The sequence below is a fragment of the Rhodnius prolixus genome, unplaced genomic scaffold, assembly GCF_049639745.1.
Source record: "Rhodnius prolixus isolate KJV_2025 unplaced genomic scaffold, Rpr scaffold_17, whole genome shotgun sequence".
Lineage (NCBI taxonomy): Eukaryota > Metazoa > Arthropoda > Insecta > Hemiptera > Reduviidae > Rhodnius > Rhodnius prolixus.
Genome location: NW_027411626.1, coordinates 1,212,276 through 1,235,192, shown reverse-complemented (window position 1 = coordinate 1,235,192; position 22,917 = coordinate 1,212,276). Strand labels below are relative to the sequence as shown.

Genomic DNA, 22,917 nt, shown 5'->3' with positions numbered 1-22,917 from the left:
GGTTTCGTTTGAAACAGTGAAATCTTTAACTTCAAATATCTCGCAAACTACTCGATAGATTTTGTTTATATTTTATCTGTATATGGAGACATCTTTTGTCCAGAATTGTACAAAATTTAGAAAAAATCTGTCGAGTAGGAAACGAGATATTTGGAGTTAAATTTTGGTTTCGTTTGAAACAGTTAAATCTTTAACTTCAAATATCTGGAAAACTGCTCGATAGATTTTGTGTATATTTTATCTGTATATGGAGGCGTCTTTTGTCTAGAATTGTACTAAATTTAGAAAAAATCTGTCGAGTAGGAAACGAGATATTTGGAGTTAAATTTTGGTTTCGTTTGAAACAGTGAAATCTTTAACTTCAAATATCTCGCAAACTACTCGATAGATTTTGTTTATATTTTATCTGTATATGGAGACATCTTTTGTCCAGAATTGTACAAAATTTAGAAAAAATCTGTCGAGTAGGAAACGAGATATTTGGAGTTAAATTTTGGTTTCGTTTGAAACAGTGAAATCTTTAACTTCAAATATCTCGCAAACTACTCGATAGATTTTGTTTATATTTTATCTGTATATGGAGGCGTCTTTTGTCTAGATTTGTACAAAATTTAGAAAAAATCTGTCGAGTACGAAACGAGATATTTGGAGTTAAATTTTGGTTTCGTTTGAAACAGTGAAATATTTAACTTCAAATATCTCGCAAACTACTCGATAGATTTTGTTTATATTTTATCTGTATATGGAGGCCTCTTTTGTCTAGAATTGTACTAAATTTAGAAAAAATCTGTCGAGTAGGAAACGAGATATTTGGAGTTAAAGTTTGGTTTCTTTTGAAACAGTGAAATATTTAACTTCAAATATCTCGCAAACTACTCGATAGATTTTGTTTATATTTTATCTGTATATGAAGGCCTCTTTTGTCTAGAATTGTACAAAATTTAGAAAAAATCTGTCGAGTAGGAAACGAGATATTTGGAGTTAAATTTTGGTTTCGTTTGAAACAGTGAAATATTTAACTTCAAATATCTCGCAAACTACTCGATAGATTTTGTTTATATTTTATCTGTATATGGAGGCGTCTTTTCTCTAGAATTGTACAAAATTTAGAAAAAATCTGTCGAGTAGGAAACGAGATATTTGGAGTTAAATTTTGGTTTCGTTTGAAACAGTGAAATCTTTAACTTCAAATATCTCGCAAACTACTCGATAGATTTTGTTTATATTTTATCTGTATATGGAGACATCTTTTGTCCAGAATTGTACAAAATTTAGAAAAAATCTGTCGAGTAGGAAACGAGATATTTGGAGTTAAATTTTGGTTTCGTTTGAAACAGTTAAATCTTTAACTTCAAATATCTGGAAAACTGCTCGATAGATTTTGTTTATATTTTATCTGTATATGGAGGCGTCTTTTGTCTAGAATTGTACTAAATTTAGAAAAAATCTGTCGAGTAGGAAACGAGATATTTGGAGTTAAATTTTGGTTTCGTTTGAAACAGTGAAATCTTTAACTTCAAATATCTCGCAAACTACTCGATAGATTTTGTTTATATTTTATCTGTATATGGAGACATCTTTTGTCCAGAATTGTACAAAATTTAGAAAAAATCTGTCGAGTAGGAAACGAGATATTTGGAGTTAAATTTTGGTTTCGTTTGAAACAGTGAAATCTTTAACTTCAAATATCTCGCAAACTACTCGATAGATTTTGTTTATATTTTATCTGTATATGGAGGCGTCTTTTGTCTAGATTTGTATAAAATTTAGAAAAAATCTGTCGAGTACGAAACGAGATATTTGGAGTTAAATTTTGGTTTCGTTTGAAACAGTGAAATATTTAACTTCAAATATCTCGCAAACTACTCGATAGATTTTGTTTATATTTTATCTGTATATGGAGGCCTCTTTTGTCTAGAATTGTACTAAATTTAGAAAAAATCTGTCGAGTAGGAAACGAGATATTTGGAGTTAAATTTTGGTTTCGTTTCAAACAGTTAAATCTTTAACTTCAAATGTCTCGCAAACTACTCGATAGATTTTGTTTATATTTTATCTGTATATGGAGGTCTCTTTTCTCTAGAATTGTACAAAATTTAGAAAAAATCTGTCGAGTAGGAAACGAGATATTTGGAGTTAAATTTTGGTTTCGTTTGAAACAGTGAAATCTTTAACTTCAAATATCTCGCAAACTACTCGATAGATTTTGTTTATATTTTATCTGTATATGGAGGCGTCTTTTGTCTAGATTTGTACAAAATTTAGAAAAAATCTGTCGAATACGAAATGAGATATTTGGAGTTAAATTTTGGTTTCGTTTGAAACAGTGAAATATTTAACTTCAAATATCTCGCAAACTACTCGATAGATTTTGTTTATATTTTATCTGTATATGGAGGCCTCTTTTGTCTAGAATTGTACTAAATTTAGAAAAAATCTGTCGAGTAGGAAACGAGATATTTGGAGTTAAAGTTTGGTTTCTTTTGAAACAGTGAAATATTTAACTTCAAATATCTCGCAAACTACTCGATAGATTTTGTTTATATTTTATCTGTATATGGAGGCCTCTTTTCTCTAGAATTGTACAAAATTTAGAAAAAATCTGTCGAGTAGGAAACGAGATATTTGGAGTTAAATTTTGGTTTCGTTTGAAACAGTGAAATCTTTAACTTCAAATATCTCGCAAACTACTCGATAGATTTTGTTTATATTTTATCTGTATATGAAGGCCTCTTTTGTCTAGAATTGTACAAAATTTAGAAAAAATCTGTCGAGTAGGAAACGAGATATTTGGAGTTAAATTTTGGTTTCGTTTGAAACAGTGAAATATTTAACTTCAAATATCTCGCAAACTACTCGATAGATTTTGTTTATATTTTATCTGTATATGGAGGCGTCTTTTCTCTAGAATTGTACAAAATTTAGAAAAAATCTGTCGAGTAGGAAACGAGATATTTGGAGTTAAATTTTGGTTTCGTTTGAAACAGTGAAATCTTTAACTTCAAATATCTCGCAAACTACTCGATAGATTTTGTTTATATTTTATCTGTATATGGAGACATCTTTTGTCCAGAATTGTACATAATTTAGAAAAAATCTGTCGAGTAGGAAACGAGATATTTGGAGTTAAATTTTGGTTTCGTTTGAAACAGTTAAATCTTTAACTTCAAATATCTGGAAAACTGCTCGATAGATTTTGTTTATATTTTATCTGTATATGGAGGCGTCTTTTGTCTAGAATTGTACTAAATTTAGAAAAAATCTGTCGAGTAGGAAACGAGATATTTGGAGTTAAATTTTGGTTTCGTTTGAAACAGTGAAATCTTTAACTTCAAATATCTCGCAAACTACTCGATAGATTTTGTTTATATTTTATCTGTATATGGAGACATCTTTTGTCCAGAATTGTACAAAATTTAGAAAAAATCTGTCGAGTAGGAAACGAGATATTTGGAGTTAAATTTTGGTTTCGTTTGAAACAGTGAAATCTTTAACTTCAAATATCTCGCAAACTACTCGATAGATTTTGTTTATATTTTATCTGTATATGGAGGCGACTTTTGTCTAGATTTGTATAAAATTTAGAAAAAATCTGTCGAGTACGAAACGAGATATTTGGAGTTAAATTTTAGTTTCGTTTGAAACAGTGAAATATTTAACTTCAAATATCTCGCAAACTACTCGATAGATTTTGTTTATATTTTATCTGTATATGGAGGCCTCTTTTGTCTAGAATTGTACTAAATTTAGAAAAAATCTGTCGAGTAGGAAACGAGATATTTGGAGTTAAATTTTGGTTTCGTTTCAAACAGTTAAATCTTTAACTTCAAATGTCTCGCAAACTACTCGATAGATTTTGTTTATATTTTATCTGTATATGGAGGCCTCTTTTCTCTGGAATTGTACAAAATTTAGAAAAAATCTGTCGAGTAGGAAACGAGATATTTGGAGTTAAATTTTGGTTTCGTTTGAAACAGTGAAATATTTAACTTCAAATATCTCGCAAACTACTCGATAGATTTTGTTTATATTTTATCTGTATATGGAGGCCTCTTTTGTCTAGAATTGTACTAAATTTAGAAAAAATCTGTCGAGTAGGAAACGAGATATTTGGAGTTAAATTTTGGTTTCGTTTGAAACAGTTAAATCTTTAACTTCAAATGTCTCGCAAACTACTCGATAGATTTTGTTTATATTTTATCTGTATATGGAGGCCTCTTTTCTCTAGAATTGTACAAAATTTAGAAAAAATCTGTCGAGTAGGAAACGAGATATTTGGAGTTAAATTTTGGTTTCGTTTGAAACAGTGAAATCTTTAACTTCAAATATCTCGCAAACTACTCGATAGATTTTGTTTATATTTTATCTGTATATGGAGGCGTCTTTTGTCTAGATTTGTACAAAATTTAGAAAAAATCTGTCGAGTACGAAACGAGATATTTGGAGTTAAATTTTGGTTTCGTTTGAAACAGTGAAATATTTAACTTCAAATATCTCGCAAACTACTCGATAGATTTTGTTTATATTTTATCTGTATATGGAGGCCTCTTTTGTCTAGAATTGTACTAAATTTAGAAAAAATCTGTCGAGTAGGAAACGAGATATTTGGAGTTAAAGTTTGGTTTCTTTTGAAACAGTGAAATATTTAACTTCAAATATCTCGCAAACTACTCGATAGATTTTGTTTATATTTTATCTGTATATGGAGGCCTCTTTTCTCTAGAATTGTACAAAATTTAGAAAAAATCTGTCGAGTAGGAAACGAGATATTTGGAGTTAAATTTTGGTTTCGTTTGAAACAGTGAAATCTTTAACTTCAAATATCTCGCAAACTACTCGATAGATTTTGTTTATATTTTATCTGTATATGAAGGCCTCTTTTGTCTAGAATTGTACAAAATTTAGAAAAAATCTGTCGAGTAGGAAACGAGATATTTGGAGTTAAATTTTGGTTTCGTTTGAAACAGTGAAATCTTTAACTTCAAATATCTGGAAAACTGCTCGATAGATTTTGTTTATATTTTATCTGTATATGGAGACATCTTTTGTCTAGAATTGTACAAAATTTAGAAAAAATCTGTCGAGTAGGAAACGAGATATTTGGAGTTAAATTTTGGTTTCGTTTGAAACAGTGAAATCTTTAACTTCAAATATCTCGCAAACTACTCGATAGATTTTGTTTATATTTTATCTGTATATGGAGACATCTTTTGTCCAGAATTGTACATAATTTAGAAAAAATCTGTCGAGTAGGAAACGAGATATTTGGAGTTAAATTTTGGTTTCGTTTGAAACAGTTAAATCTTTAACTTCAAATATCTGGAAAACTGCTCGATAGATTTTGTTTATATTTTATCTGTATATGGAGGCGTCTTTTGTCTAGAATTGTACTAAATTTAGAAAAAATCTGTCGAGTAGGAAACGAGATATCTGGAGTTAAATTTTGGTTTCGTTTGAAACAGTGAAATCTTTAACTTCAAATATCTCGCAAACTACTCGATAGATTTTGTTTATATTTTATCTGTATATGGAGGCGTCTTTTGTCCAGAATTGTACAAAATTTAGAAAAAATCTGTCGAGTAGGAAACGAGATATTTGGAGTTAAATTTTGGTTTCGTTTGAAACAGTGAAATCTTTAACTTCAAATATCTCGCAAACTACTCGATAGATTTTGTTTATATTTTATCTGTATATGGAGGCGTCTTTTGTCTAGAATTGTACTAAATTTAGAAAAAATCTGTCGAGTAGGAAACGAGATATTTGGAGTTAAATTTTGGTTTCGTTTGAAACAGTGAAATCTTTAACTTCAAATATCTGGAAAACTACTCGATAGATTTTGTTTATATTTTATCTGTATATGGAGGCGTCTTTTGTCCAGAATTGTACAAAATTTAGAAAAAATCTGTCGAGTAGGAAACGAGATATTTGGAGTTAAATTTTGGTTTCGTTTGAAACAGTGAAATCTTTAACTTCAAATATCTGGAAAACTACTCGATAGATTTTGTTTATATTTTATCTGTATATGGAGGCGTCTTTTGTCTAGAATTGTACTAAATTTAGAAAAAATCTGTCGAGTAGGAAACGAGATATTTGGAGTTAAATTTTGGTTTCTTTTGAAACAGTGAAATATTTAACTTCAAATATCTCGCAAACTACTCGATAGATTTTGTTTATATTTTATCTGTATATGGAGGCCTCTTTTGTCTAGAATTGTACTAAATTTAGAAAAAATCTGTCGAGTAGGAAACGAGATATTTGGAGTTAAAGTTTGGTTTCGTTTGAAACAGTGAAATCTTTAACTTCAAATATCTCGCAAACTACTCGATAGATTTTGTTTATATTTTATCTGTATATGAAGGCCTCTTTTGTCTAGAATTGTACAAAATTTAGAAAAAATCTGTCGAGTAGGAAACGAGATATTTGGAGTTAAATTTTGGTTTCGTTTGAAACAGTGAAATATTTAACTTCAAATATCTCGCAAACTACTCGATAGATTTTGTTTATATTTTATCTGTATATGGAGGCGTCTTTTCTCTAGAATTGTACAAAATTTAGAAAAAATCTGTCGAGTAGGAAACGAGATATTTGGAGTTAAATTTTGGTTTCGTTTGAAACAGTGAAATCTTTAACTTCAAATATCTCGCAAACTACTCGATAGATTTTGTTTATATTTTATCTGTATATGGAGACATCTTTTGTCCAGAATTGTACAAAATTTAGAAAAAATCTGTCGAGTAGGAAACGAGATATTTGGAGTTAAATTTTGGTTTCGTTTGAAACAGTGAAATCTTTAACTTCAAATATCTCGCAAACTACTCGATAGATTTTGTTTATATTTTATCTGTATATGGAGGCGTCTTTTGTCTAGATTTGTACAAAATTTAGAAAAAATCTGTCGAGTACGAAACGAGATATTTGGAGTTAAATTTTGGTTTCGTTTGAAACAGTGAAATATTTAACTTCAAATATCTCGCAAACTATTCGATAGATTTTGTTTATATTTTATCTGTATATGGAGGCCTCTTTTGTCTAGAATTGTACTAAATTTAGAAAAAATCTGTCGAGTAGGAAACGAGATATTTGGAGTTAAAGTTTGGTTTCTTTTGAAACAGTGAAATATTTAACTTCAAATATCTCGCAAACTACTCGATAGATTTTGTTTATATTTTATCTGTATATGGAGGCCTCTTTTCTCTAGAATTGTACAAAATTTAGAAAAAATCTGTCGAGTAGGAAACGAGATATTTGGAGTTAAATTTTGGTTTCGTTTGAAACAGTGAAATCTTTAACTTCAAATATCTCGCAAACTACTCGATAGATTTTGTTTATATTTTATCTGTATATGAAGGCCTCTTTTGTCTAGAATTGTACAAAATTTAGAAAAAATCTGTCGAGTAGGAAACGAGATATTTGGAGTTAAATTTTGGTTTCGTTTGAAACAGTGAAATATTTAACTTCAAATATCTCGCAAACTACTCGATAGATTTTGTTTATATTTTATCTGTATATGGAGGCGTCTTTTCTCTAGAATTGTACAAAATTTAGAAAAAATCTGTCGAGTAGGAAACGAGATATTTGGAGTTAAATTTTGGTTTCGTTTGAAACAGTGAAATCTTTAACTTCAAATATCTCGCAAACTACTCGATAGATTTTGTTTATATTTTATCTGTATATGGAGACATCTTTTGTCCAGAATTGTACAAAATTTAGAAAAAATCTGTCGAGTAGGAAACGAGATATTTGGAGTTAAATTTTGGTTTCGTTTGAAACAGTTAAATCTTTAACTTCAAATATCTGGAAAACTGCTCGATAGATTTTGTTTATATTTTATCTGTATATGGAGGCGTCTTTTGTCTAGAATTGTACTAAATTTAGAAAAAATCTGTCGAGTAGGAAACGAGATATTTGGAGTTAAATTTTGGTTTCGTTTGAAACAGTGAAATCTTTAACTTCAAATATCTCGCAAACTACTCGATAGATTTTGTTTATATTTTATCTGTATATGGAGACATCTTTTGTCCAGAATTGTACAAAATTTAGAAAAAATCTGTCGAGTAGGAAACGAGATATTTGGAGTTAAATTTTGGTTTCGTTTGAAACAGTGAAATCTTTAACTTCAAATATCTCGCAAACTACTCGATAGATTTTGTTTATATTTTATCTGTATATGGAGGCGTCTTTTGTCTAGATTTGTATAAAATTTAGAAAAAATCTGTCGAGTACGAAACGAGATATTTGGAGTTAAATTTTGGTTTCGTTTGAAACAGTGAAATATTTAACTTCAAATATCTCGCAAACTACTCGATAGATTTTGTTTATATTTTATCTGTATATGGAGGCCTCTTTTGTCTAGAATTGTACTAAATTTAGAAAAAATCTGTCGAGTAGGAAACGAGATATTTGGAGTTAAATTTTGGTTTCGTTTGAAACAGTTAAATCTTTAACTTCAAATATCTGGAAAACTGCTCGATAGATTTTGTTTATATTTTATCTGTATATGGAGGCGTCTTTTGTCTAGAATTGTACTAAATTTAGAAAAAATCTGTCGAGTAGGAAACGAGATATTTGGAGTTAAATTTTGGTTTCGTTTGAAACAGTGAAATCTTTAACTTCAAATATCTCGCAAACTACTCGATAGATTTTGTTTATATTTTATCTGTATATGGAGACATCTTTTGTCCAGAATTGTACAAAATTTAGAAAAAATCTGTCGAGTAGGAAACGAGATATTTGGAGTTAAATTTTGGTTTCGTTTGAAACAGTGAAATCATTAACTTCAAATATCTCGCAAACTACTCGATAGATTTTGTTTATATTTTATCTGTATATGAAGGCCTCTTTTGTCTAGAATTGTACAAAATTTAGAAAAAATCTGTCGAGTAGGAAACGAGATATTTGGAGTTAAATTTTGGTTTCGTTTGAAACAGTGAAATATTTAACTTCAAATATCTCGCAAACTACTCGATAGATTTTGTTTATATTTTATCTGTATATGGAGGCGTCTTTTCTCTAGAATTGTACAAAATTTAGAAAAAATCTGTCGAGTAGGAAACGAGATATTTGGAGTTAAATTTTGGTTTCGTTTGAAACAGTGAAATCTTTAACTTCAAATATCTCGCAAACTACTCGATAGATTTTGTTTATATTTTATCTGTATATGGAGACATCTTTTGTCCAGAATTGTACAAAATTTAGAAAAAATCTGTCGAGTAGGAAACGAGATATTTGGAGTTAAATTTTGGTTTCGTTTGAAACAGTGAAATCTTTAACTTCAAATATCTCGCAAACTACTCGATAGATTTTGTTTATATTTTATCTGTATATGGAGGCGTCTTTTGTCTAGATTTGTACAAAATTTAGAAAAAATCTGTCGAGTACGAAACGAGATATTTGGAGTTAAATTTTGGTTTCGTTTGAAACAGTGAAATATTTAACTTCAAATATCTCGCAAACTATTCGATAGATTTTGTTTATATTTTATCTGTATATGGAGGCCTCTTTTGTCTAGAATTGTACTAAATTTAGAAAAAATCTGTCGAGTAGGAAACGAGATATTTGGAGTTAAAGTTTGGTTTCTTTTGAAACAGTGAAATATTTAACTTCAAATATCTCGCAAACTACTCGATAGATTTTGTTTATATTTTATCTGTATATGGAGGCGTCTTTTGTCTAGATTTGTACAAAATTTAGAAAAAATCTGTCGAGTAGGAAACGAGATATTTGGAGTTAAATTTTGGTTTCGTTTGAAACAGTGAAATCTTTAACTTCAAATATCTCGCAAACTACTCGATAGATTTTGTTTATATTTTATCTGTATATGAAGGCCTCTTTTGTCTAGAATTGTACAAAATTTAGAAAAAATCTGTCGAGTAGGAAACGAGATATTTGGAGTTAAATTTTGGTTTCGTTTGAAACAGTGAAATATTTAACTTCAAATATCTCGCAAACTACTCGATAGATTTTGTTTATATTTTATCTGTATATGGAGGCGTCTTTTCTCTAGAATTGTACAAAATTTAGAAAAAATCTGTCGAGTAGGAAACGAGATATTTGGAGTTAAATTTTGGTTTCGTTTGAAACAGTGAAATCTTTAACTTCAAATATCTCGCAAACTACTCGATAGATTTTGTTTATATTTTATCTGTATATGGAGACATCTTTTGTCCAGAATTGTACAAAATTTAGAAAAAATCTGTCGAGTAGGAAACGAGATATTTGGAGTTAAATTTTGGTTTCGTTTGAAACAGTTAAATCTTTAACTTCAAATATCTGGAAAACTGCTCGATAGATTTTGTTTATATTTTATCTGTATATGGAGGCGTCTTTTGTCTAGAATTGTACTAAATTTAGAAAAAATCTGTCGAGTAGGAAACGAGATATTTGGAGTTAAATTTTGGTTTCGTTTGAAACAGTGAAATCTTTAACTTCAAATATCTCGCAAACTACTCGATAGATTTTGTTTATATTTTATCTGTATATGGAGACATCTTTTGTCCAGAATTGTACAAAATTTAGAAAAAATCTGTCGAGTAGGAAACGAGATATTTGGAGTTAAATTTTGGTTTCGTTTGAAACAGTGAAATCTTTAACTTCAAATATCTCGCAAACTACTCGATAGATTTTGTTTATATTTTATCTGTATATGGAGGCGTCTTTTGTCTAGATTTGTATAAAATTTAGAAAAAATCTGTCGAGTACGAAACGAGATATTTGGAGTTAAATTTTGGTTTCGTTTGAAACAGTGAAATATTTAACTTCAAATATCTCGCAAACTACTCGATAGATTTTGTTTATATTTTATCTGTATATGGAGGCCTCTTTTGTCTAGAATTGTACTAAATTTAGAAAAAATCTGTCGAGTAGGAAACGAGATATTTGGAGTTAAATTTTGGTTTCGTTTCAAACAGTTAAATCTTTAACTTCAAATGTCTCGCAAACTACTCGATAGATTTTGTTTATATTTTATCTGTATATGGAGGCCTCTTTTCTCTAGAATTGTACAAAATTTAGAAAAAATCTGTCGAGTAGGAAACGAGATATTTGGAGTTAAATTTTGGTTTCGTTTGAAACAGTGAAATCTTTAACTTCAAATATCTCGCAAACTACTCGATAGATTTTGTTTATATTTTATCTGTATATGGAGGCGTCTTTTGTCTAGATTTGTACAAAATTTAGAAAAAATCTGTCGAGTACGAAACGAGATATTTGGAGTTAAATTTTGGTTTCGTTTGAAACAGTGAAATATTTAACTTCAAATATCTCGCAAACTACTCGATAGATTTTGTTTATATTTTATCTGTATATGGAGGCCTCTTTTGTCTAGAATTGTACTAAATTTAGAAAAAATCTGTCGAGTAGGAAACGAGATATTTGGAGTTAAAGTTTGGTTTCTTTTGAAACAGTGAAATATTTAACTTCAAATATCTCGCAAACTACTCGATAGATTTTGTTTATATTTTATCTGTATATGGAGGCCTCTTTTCTCTAGAATTGTACAAAATTTAGAAAAAATCTGTCGAGTAGGAAACGAGATATTTGGAGTTAAATTTTGGTTTCGTTTGAAACAGTGAAATCTTTAACTTCAAATATCTCGCAAACTACTCGATAGATTTTGTTTATATTTTATCTGTATATGAAGGCCTCTTTTGTCTAGAATTGTACAAAATTTAGAAAAAATCTGTCGAGTAGGAAACGAGATATTTGGAGTTAAATTTTGGTTTCGTTTGAAACAGTGAAATATTTAACTTCAAATATCTCGCAAACTACTCGATAGATTTTGTTTATATTTTATCTGTATATGGAGGCGTCTTTTCTCTAGAATTGTACAAAATTTAGAAAAAATCTGTCGAGTAGGAAACGAGATATTTGGAGTTAAATTTTGGTTTCGTTTGAAACAGTGAAATCTTTAACTTCAAATATCTCGCAAACTACTCGATAGATTTTGTTTATATTTTATCTGTATATGGAGACATCTTTTGTCCAGAATTGTACATAATTTAGAAAAAATCTGTCGAGTAGGAAACGAGATATTTGGAGTTAAATTTTGGTTTCGTTTGAAACAGTTAAATCTTTAACTTCAAATATCTGGAAAACTGCTCGATAGATTTTGTTTATATTTTATCTGTATATGGAGGCGTCTTTTGTCTAGAATTGTACTAAATTTAGAAAAAATCTGTCGAGTAGGAAACGAGATATTTGGAGTTAAATTTTGGTTTCGTTTGAAACAGTGAAATCTTTAACTTCAAATATCTCGCAAACTACTCGATAGATTTTGTTTATATTTTATCTGTATATGGAGACATCTTTTGTCCAGAATTGTACAAAATTTAGAAAAAATCTGTCGAGTAGGAAACGAGATATTTGGAGTTAAATTTTGGTTTCGTTTGAAACAGTGAAATCTTTAACTTCAAATATCTCGCAAACTACTCGATAGATTTTGTTTATATTTTATCTGTATATGGAGGCGACTTTTGTCTAGATTTGTATAAAATTTAGAAAAAATCTGTCGAGTACGAAACGAGATATTTGGAGTTAAATTTTAGTTTCGTTTGAAACAGTGAAATATTTAACTTCAAATATCTCGCAAACTACTCGATAGATTTTGTTTATATTTTATCTGTATATGGAGGCCTCTTTTGTCTAGAATTGTACTAAATTTAGAAAAAATCTGTCGAGTAGGAAACGAGATATTTGGAGTTAAATTTTGGTTTCGTTTCAAACAGTTAAATCTTTAACTTCAAATGTCTCGCAAACTACTCGATAGATTTTGTTTATATTTTATCTGTATATGGAGGCCTCTTTTCTCTGGAATTGTACAAAATTTAGAAAAAATCTGTCGAGTAGGAAACGAGATATTTGGAGTTAAATTTTGGTTTCGTTTGAAACAGTGAAATATTTAACTTCAAATATCTCGCAAACTACTCGATAGATTTTGTTTATATTTTATCTGTATATGGAGGCCTCTTTTGTCTAGAATTGTACTAAATTTAGAAAAAATCTGTCGAGTAGGAAACGAGATATTTGGAGTTAAATTTTGGTTTCGTTTGAAACAGTTAAATCTTTAACTTCAAATGTCTCGCAAACTACTCGATAGATTTTGTTTATATTTTATCTGTATATGGAGGCCTCTTTTCTCTAGAATTGTACAAAATTTAGAAAAAATCTGTCGAGTAGGAAACGAGATATTTGGAGTTAAATTTTGGTTTCGTTTGAAACAGTGAAATCTTTAACTTCAAATATCTCGCAAACTACTCGATAGATTTTGTTTATATTTTATCTGTATATGGAGGCGTCTTTTGTCTAGATTTGTACAAAATTTAGAAAAAATCTGTCGAGTACGAAACGAGATATTTGGAGTTAAATTTTGGTTTCGTTTGAAACAGTGAAATCTTTAACTTCAAATATCTCGCAAACTACTCGATAGATTTTGTTTATATTTTATCTGTATATGAAGGCCTCTTTTGTCTAGAATTGTACAAAATTTAGAAAAAATCTGTCGAGTAGGAAACGAGATATTTGGAGTTAAATTTTGGTTTCGTTTGAAACAGTGAAATATTTAACTTCAAATATCTCGCAAACTACTCGATAGATTTTGTTTATATTTTATCTGTATATGGAGGCGTCTTTTCTCTAGAATTGTACAAAATTTAGAAAAAATCTGTCGAGTAGGAAACGAGATATTTGGAGTTAAATTTTGGTTTCGTTTGAAACAGTGAAATCTTTAACTTCAAATATCTCGCAAACTACTCGATAGATTTTGTTTATATTTTATCTGTATATGAAGGCCTCTTTTGTCTAGAATTGTACAAAATTTAGAAAAAATCTGTCGAGTAGGAAACGAGATATTTGGAGTTAAATTTTGGTTTCGTTTGAAACAGTGAAATATTTAACTTCAAATATCTCGCAAACTACTCGATAGATTTTGTTTATATTTTATCTGTATATGGAGGCGTCTTTTCTCTAGAATTGTACAAAATTTAGAAAAAATCTGTCGAGTAGGAAACGAGATATTTGGAGTTAAATTTTGGTTTCGTTTGAAACAGTGAAATCTTTAACTTCAAATATCTCGCAAACTACTCGATAGATTTTGTTTATATTTTATCTGTATATGGAGACATCTTTTGTCCAGAATTGTACATAATTTAGAAAAAATCTGTCGAGTAGGAAACGAGATATTTGGAGTTAAATTTTGGTTTCGTTTGAAACAGTTAAATCTTTAACTTCAAATATCTGGAAAACTGCTCGATAGATTTTGTTTATATTTTATCTGTATATGGAGGCGTCTTTTGTCTAGAATTGTACTAAATTTAGAAAAAATCTGTCGAGTAGGAAACGAGATATTTGGAGTTAAATTTTGGTTTCGTTTGAAACAGTGAAATCTTTAACTTCAAATATCTCGCAAACTACTCGATAGATTTTGTTTATATTTTATCTGTATATGGAGACATCTTTTGTCCAGAATTGTACAAAATTTAGAAAAAATCTGTCGAGTAGGAAACGAGATATTTGGAGTTAAATTTTGGTTTCGTTTGAAACAGTGAAATCTTTAACTTCAAATATCTCGCAAACTACTCGATAGATTTTGTTTATATTTTATCTGTATATGGAGGCGACTTTTGTCTAGATTTGTATAAAATTTAGAAAGAATCTGTCGAGTACGAAACGAGATATTTGGAGTTAAATTTTAGTTTCGTTTGAAACAGTGAAATATTTAACTTCAAATATCTCGCAAACTACTCGATAGATTTTGTTTATATTTTATCTGTATATGGAGGCCTCTTTTGTCTAGAATTGTACTAAATTTAGAAAAAATCTGTCGAGTAGGAAACGAGATATTTGGAGTTAAATTTTGGTTTCGTTTCAAACAGTTAAATCTTTAACTTCAAATGTCTCGCAAACTACTCGATAGATTTTGTTTATATTTTATCTGTATATGGAGGCCTCTTTTCTCTGGAATTGTACAAAATTTAGAAAAAATCTGTCGAGTAGGAAACGAGATATTTGGAGTTAAATTTTGGTTTCGTTTGAAACAGTGAAATCTTTAACTTCAAATATCTCGCAAACTACTCGATAGATTTTGTTTATATTTTATCTGTATATGGAGACATCTTTTGTCCAGAATTGTACAAAATTTAGAAAAAATCTGTCGAGTAGGAAACGAGATATTTGGAGTTAAATTTTGGTTTCGTTTGAAACAGTGAAATCTTTAACTTCAAATATCTTGCAAACTACTCGATAGATTTTGTTTATATTTTATCTGTATATGGAGGTGTCTTTTGTCTAGAATTGTACTAAATTTAGAAAAAATCTGTCGAGTAGGAAACGAGATATTTGGAGTTAAATTTTGGTTTCGTTTGAAACAGTGAAATCTTTAACTTCAAATATCTCGCAAACTACTCGATAGATTTTGTTTATATTTTATCTGTATATGGAGGCGTCTTTTGTCTAGAATTGTACTAAATTTAGAAAAAATCTGTCGAGTAGGAAACGAGATATTTGGAGTTAAATTTTGGTTTCGTTTGAAACAGTGAAATCTTTAACTTCAAATATCTCGCAAACTACTCGATAGATTTTGTTTATATTTTATCTGTATATGGAGGCGTCTTTTGTCTAGAATTGTACTAAATTTAGAAAAAATCTGTCGAGTAGGAAACGAGATATTTGGAGTTAAATTTTGGTTTCGTTTGAAACAGTGAAATATTTAACTTCAAATATCTCGCAAACTACTCGATAGATTTTGTTTATATTTTATCTGTATATGGAGGCGTCTTTTCTCTAGAATTGTACAAAATTTAGAAAAAATCTGTCGAATAGGAAACGAGATATTTGGAGTTAAATTTTGGTTTCGTACGAAAAAGTGAAATCTTTAACTTCAAATATCTCGCAAACTACTCGATAGATTTTGTTTATATTTTATCTGTATATGGAGACATCTTTTGTCTAGAATTGTACAAAATTTAGAAAAAATCTGTCGAGTAGGAAACGAGATATTTGGAGTTAAATTTTGGTTTCGTTTGAAACAGTGAAATCTTTAACTTCAAATATCTCGCAAACTACTCGATAGATTTTGTTTATATTTTATCTGTATATGGAGGCGTCTTTTGTCTAGAATTGTACTAAATTTAGAAAAAATCTGTCGAGTAGGAAACGAGATATTTGGAGTTAAATTTTGGTTTCGTTTGAAACAGTGAAATATTTAACTTCAAATATCTCGCAAACTGCTCGATAGATTTTGTTTATATTTTATCTGTATATGGAGACATCTTTTGTCTAGAATTGTACAAAATTTAGAAAAAATCTGTCGAGTAGGAAACGAGATATTTGGAGTTAAATTTTGGTTTCGTTTGAAACAGTGAAATCTTTAACTTCAAATATCTCGCAAACTACTCGATAGATTTTGTTTATATTTTATCTGTATATGGAGGCGTCTTTTGTCTAGAATTGTACTAAATTTAGAAAAAATCTGTCGAGTAGGAAACGAGATATTTGGAGTTAAATTTTGGTTTCGTTTGAAACAGTGAAATCTTTAACTTCAAATATCTCGCAAACTACTCGATAGATTTTGTTTATATTTTATCTGTATATGGAGGCGTCTTTTGTCTAGAATTGTACTAAATTTAGAAAAAATCTGTCGAGTAGGAAACGAGATATTTGGAGTTAAATTTTGGTTTCGTTTGAAACAGTGAAATCTTTAACTTCAAATATCTCGCAAACTACTCGATAGATTTTGTTTATATTTTATCTGTATATGGAGGCGTCTTTTGTCTAGAATTGTACTAAATTTAGAAAAAATCTGTCGAGTAGGAAACGAGATATTTGGAGTTAAATTTTGGTTTCGTTTGAAACAGTGAAATCTTTAACTTCAAATATCTCGCAAACTACTCGATAGATTTTGTTTATATTTTATCTGTATATGGAGGCGTCTTTTGTCTAGAATTGTACTAAATTTAGAAAAAATCTGTCGAGTAGGAAACGAGATATTTGGAGTTAAATTTTGGTTTCGTTTGAAACAGTGAAATCTTTAACTTCAAATATCTGGAAAACTACTCGATAGATTTTGTTTATATTTTATCTGTATATGGAGGCGTCTTTTGTCCAGAATTGTACAAAATTTAGAAAAAATCTGTCGAGTAGGAAACGAGATATTTGGAGTTAAATTTTGGTTTCGTTTGAAACAGTGAAATCTTTAACTTCTAATATCTGGAAAACTACTCGATAGATTTTGTTTATATTTTATCTGTATATGGAGGCGTCTTTTGTCTAGAATTGTACTAAATTTAGAAAAAATCTGTCGAGTAGGAAACGAGATATTTGGAGTTAAATTTTGGTTTCGTTTGAAACAGTGAAATCTTTAACTTCAAATATCTGGAAAACTACTCGATAGATTTTGTTTATATTTTATCTGTATATGGAGGCCTCTTTTGTCTAGAATTGTACTAAATTTAGAAAAAATCTGTCGAGTAGGAAACGAGATATTTGGAGTTAAATTTTGGTTTCGTTTGAAACAGTGAAATCTTTAACTTCAAATATCTTGCAAACTACTCGATAGATTTTGTTTATATTTTATCTGTATATGGAGGCGTCTTTTGTCTAGAATTGTACTAAATTTAGAAAAAATCTGTCGAGTAGGAAACGAGATATTTGGAGTTAAATTTTGGTTTCGTTTGAAACAGTGAAATCTTTAACTTCAAATATCTCGCAAACTACTCGATAGATTTTGTTTATATTTTATCTGTATATGGAGGCGTCTTTTGTCTAGAATTTTACTAAATTTAGAAAAAATCTGTCGAGTAGGAAACGAGATATTTGGAGTTAAATTTTGGTTTCGTTTGAAACAGTGAAATCTTTAACTTCAAATATCTCGCAAACTACTCGATAGATTTTGTTTATATTTTATCTGTATATGGAGGCGTCTTTTGTCTAGAATTGTACTAAATTTAGAAAAAATCTGTCGAGTAGGAAACGAGATATTTGGAGTTAAATTTTGGTTTCGTTTGAAACAGTGAAATATTTAACTTCAAATATCTCGCAAACTACTCGATAGATTTTGTTTATATTTTATCTGTATATGGAGGCGTCTTTTGTCTAGAATTGTACTAAATTTAGAAAAAATCTGTCGAGTAGGAAACGAGATATTTGGAGTTAAATTTTGGTTTCGTTTGAAACAGTGAAATCTTTAACTTCAAATATCTTGCAAACTACTCGATAGATTTTGTTTATATTTTATCTGCATATGGAGGCGTCTTTTGTCTAGAATTGTACTAAATTTAGAAAAAATCTGTCGAGTAGGAAACGAGATATTTGGAGTTAAATTTTGGTTTCGTTTGAAACAGTGAAATCTTTAACTTCAAATATCTCGCAAACTACTCGATAGATTTTGTTTATATTTTATCTGTATATGGAGACATCTTTTGTCTAGAATTGTACAAAATTTAGAAAAAATCTGTCGAGTAGGAAACGAGATATTTGGAGTTAAATTTTGGTTTCGTTTGAAACAGTGAAATCTTTAACTTCAAATATCTCGCAAACTACTCGATAGATTTTGTTTATATTTTATCTGTATATGGAGACATCTTTTGTCCAGAATTGTACAAAATTTAGAAAAAATCTGTCGAGTAGGAAACGAGATATTTGGAGTTAAATTTTGGTTTCGTTTGAAACAGTGAAATCTTTAACTTCAAATATCTGGAAAACTGCTCGATAGATTTTGTTTATATTTTATCTGTATATGGAGACATCTTTTGTCTAGAATTGTACAAAATTTAGAAAAAATCTGTCGAGTAGGAAACGAGATATTTGGAGTTAAATTTTGGTTTCGTTTGAAACAGTGAAATCTTTAACTTCAAATATCTCGCAAACTACTCGATAGATTTTGTTTATATTTTATCTGTATATGGAGGCGTCTTTTGTCTAGAATTGTACTAAATTTAGAAAAAATCTGTCGAGTAGGAAACGAGATATTTGGAGTTAAATTTTGGTTTCGTTTGAAACAGTGAAATCTTTAACTTCAAATATCTTGCAAACTACGTGATAGATTTTGTTTATATTTTATCTGTATATGGAGGCGTCTTTTGTCTAGAATTGTACTAAATTTAGAAAAAATCTGTCGAGTAGGAAACGAGATATTTGGAGTTAAATTTTGGTTTCGTTTGAAACAGTGAAATCTTTAACTTCAAATATCTCGCAAACTACTCGATAGATTTTGTTTATATTTTATCTGTATATGGAGGCGTCTTTTCTCTAGAATTGTACAAAATTTAGAAAAAATCTGTCGAGTAGGAAACGAGATATTTGGAGTTAAATTATGGTTTCGTTTGAAACAGTGAAATTTTTAACTTCAAATATCTCGCAAACTACTCGATAGATTTTGTTTATATTTTATCTGTATATGGAGACATCTTTTGTCCAGAATTGTACAAAATTTAGAAAAAATCTGTCGAGTAGGAAACGAGATATTTGGAGTTAAATTTTGGTTTCGTTTGAAACAGTGAAATCTTTAACTTCAAATATCTCGCAAACTACTCGATAGATTTTGTTTATATTTTATCTGTATATGGAGGCCTCTTTTGTCTAGAATTGTACTAAATTTAGAAAAAATCTGTCGAGTAGGAAACGAGATATTTGGAGTTAAATTTTGGTTCCGTTTGAAACAGTGAAATCTTTAACTTCTAATATCTGGAAAACTGCTCGATAGATTTTGTTTATATTTTATCTGTATATGGAGGCGTCTTTTGTCTAGAATTGTACTAAATTTAGAATAAATCTGTCGAGTAGGAAACGAGATATTTGGAGTTAAATTTTGGTTTCGTTTGAAACAGTGAAATCTTTAACTTCAAATATCTTGCAAACTACTCGATAGATTTTGTTTATATTTTATCTGTATATGGAGGCGTCTTTTGTCTAGAATTGTACAAAATTTAGAAAAAATCTGTCGAGTAGGAAACGAGATATTTGGAGTTAAATTTTGGTTTCGTTTGAAACAGTGAAATATTTAACTTCAAATATCTCGCAAACTACTCGATAGATTTTGTTTATATTTTATCTGTATATGGAGGCGTCTTTTCTCTAGAATTGTACAAAATTTAGAAAAAATCTGTCGAGTAGGAAACGAAATATTTGGAGTTAAATTTTGGTTTCGTTTGAAACAGTGAAATCTTTAACTTCAAATATCTCGCAAATTACTCGATAGATTTTGTTTATATTTTATCTGTATATGGAGACATCTTTTGTCCAGAATTGTACAAAATTTAGAAAAAATCTGTCGAGTAGGAAACGAGATATTTGGAGTTAAATTTTGGTTTCGTTTGAAACAGTTAAATCTTTAACTTCAAATATCTCGCAAATTACTCGATAGATTTTGTTTATATTTTATCTGTATATGGAGGCGTCTTTTGTCTAGAATTGTACAAAATTTAGAAAAAATCTGTCGAGTAGGAAACGAGATATTTGGAGTTAAATTTTGGTTTCGTTTGAAACAGTTAAATCTTTAACTTCAAATATCTGGAAAACTACTTGATAGATTTTGTTTATATTTTATCTGTATATGGAGGCGTCTTTTGTCTAGAATTGTACAAAATTTAGAAAAAATCTGTCGAGTAGGAAACGAGATATTTGGAGTTAAATTTTGGTTTCGTTTGAAACAGTGAAATCTTTAACTTCAAATATCTCGCAAACTACTTGATAGATTTTGTTTATATTTTATCTGTATATGGAGGCTTCTTTTGTCTAGAATTGTATAAAATTTAGTAAAAATCTGTCGAGTAGGAAACGAGATATTAAGAGTTTAATTTTGGTTTCTTTTGAAGTAATCTATTAACATTAAAACAATGCTATTTGTTATATAGCTAACTTTTCTCTATTTGGGTAAGGAATTCATTAAAATCTTTCTACTATTAAATGGGAATGAGTGATTGGATGAGAGAGAGAGGAGTGTGATAAGCTCTAGTTTGGTGAGAGTTGTTGCTAAATCCAAGCATGTTTTTCTCTAAAATCTTTATGTTTAAATGGAATTGTACTAGTTTTTGAGGATTGAGATGTTAAATTTGTTCATAGTGTTAGTCTTAGGACACCTGCAAGGAATGCCTTGAATCTTAAAGCTAGTCCAATTTCTCCTATTTGGAAATGTTTCTGTTGAAAAAATTCAAAATTTATTATTTGACCCGATTGAAATACATCCTATAATGAGCAGATATAGAGGAGAGATAAGCAAAAAAAAAAATTAATTCTAACAGACTCACTTCATCTCAAGTGGATTTTTTGAAATAAGCTCACACAATTCCGTCCACAGCTGGTGATTAGATTTACCATGTTTAGACACAAATTCATCACTATTGACAATTTCAGCTAATCGTACTGAAGCTTCATCTAAACGATTTATTGATATTAAATAATCTAAATATTCTTCAGTATCTTCTGGGCACAACTGAAATTTTATTTCATGTAAAAATATGTTTGAAAAACCATCAATTTAAAGTATTAGTCATCAAGAATGTTGATAATATTACCTTCAAATACCTTCGGAACACCCTAACTGCAGTTTCTGGTATATCATGCTTCTTCAGGAAATTTATATACAATGGCCATATTCTATGATGTTGGGTAATTGGTAAAGATCTAAGTGCTCTGTCGAATACATGTCTTGATCTAGTTATTTTACATTGATCTACTAAAAACTGACAGTAATCCATCCATATTCTCGGCATCTAATTTATGAAAATGCAAAACAAAAACAGAAAAATTAAAATAAAAACTCTCATCGTATATTTAAAAGAAAAACTCTTTTCTTTTATCAATTTTCAAATGCTTTACTTTATTCATGAAAACCAGAGCACGTTCAAAAGTATTGTTTAGATTCTCGTACGAAGGATCAGTAATACATCTCCCTTTTATCTGCCTCTTCCTGAGTTTTAGATAATTGTACCATAGTTTATAACTGGAATGAAAGGAAAAAAAATGTATCATTAGAATTTCAAGAGTGCCTGAATCGAAGAGCAACCATGACAAAACTTACCTTCCTGGTAATTCTTTAAGGGCTCTTTCGTAGATCACATTCACTCCATGTTTTGGTGCATCTTTTTTGTATTCTATATATCTGAGCCAGTGTTTAATCGAATATGGATTCCGAAGTATTTCTTCTTCATAAGGAACATCTTCCTCACTCTGAAAATTGTGTCAAAAATCATAAATTATCCATTAATGTAAAATTTATGGAAGGTGCATTCACAGGCATTTCAAATTTTCTTAAAACTTTACTATTTTTCATCCTATTCTCGTCGCAGGTAAAGAATCCGTTTGGCATTTCGATACTCGTAAAAAATAATATCTAATTTCGTCAGTGTGATACATTAACATAACCTAGAAGGGCCAGATATGTATTAAAGTGTAAGCATCCAAATCTCCAACGTAAATAGCACAATATTCAACGAAAAGAAATCTCTCTAATTAATTATGGAGGTACTTTTGGAGATAAACGTGTCCAGTGACTCAATCTAAAGGGAGTCATTTAATGGCGCCACCTTAATCTGAGTGGGATTTGGCCTCCACTGTTTTTAAAAGCTTGTCATCTTTTGATTCCACCTATTTCGATTCTTGTCCTTTTCTTTTGTCCCTTAGTTTGCCCTTTATGATTCTTTTCACCTTCCTTTCTGCACTATTCTGCAGACCCAACTATGAACCATCCATTTAATTCTATAAATGCTGTATAAGGAAACTAAACGTAAAATTATAACTACAAACATCCCATCTATGTTATCGCGTTTGCAGATTTGAATTTCTAAGATTTTTAATGGCTCTTCAAATAAGTGAATAAGAAAAATGCCGTAACTCTCTCTTGAACTTGTACAGTCCAAAAAAACCATGAAACTTGTTCTAGCTCTCACAATCTCTAAAATTCCATCAAAATAATTATGCTATAAAAAT

At 29.4% G+C, this 22,917-nt stretch overlaps 1 protein-coding gene across 1 annotated transcript in view; it reads right to left on the bottom strand.

The window, feature by feature from the left end:
* The window catches only part of fand (Pre-mRNA-splicing factor SYF1 fand), a 35,178-nt gene that overhangs the window by 11,599 nt on the left and 662 nt on the right, over window positions 1-22,917 (bottom strand). The window contains exons 2-5 of the mRNA XM_074139014.1: window positions 22,010-22,158; window positions 21,808-21,931; window positions 21,504-21,701; window positions 21,237-21,421 (exon numbers count right to left, since the gene is read on the bottom strand). Coding sequence (XP_073995115.1) covers window positions 21,237-21,421; window positions 21,504-21,701; window positions 21,808-21,931; window positions 22,010-22,158 — 656 coding nt within the window. The remainder of the gene's footprint in view (window positions 1-21,236; window positions 21,422-21,503; window positions 21,702-21,807; window positions 21,932-22,009; window positions 22,159-22,917) is intronic.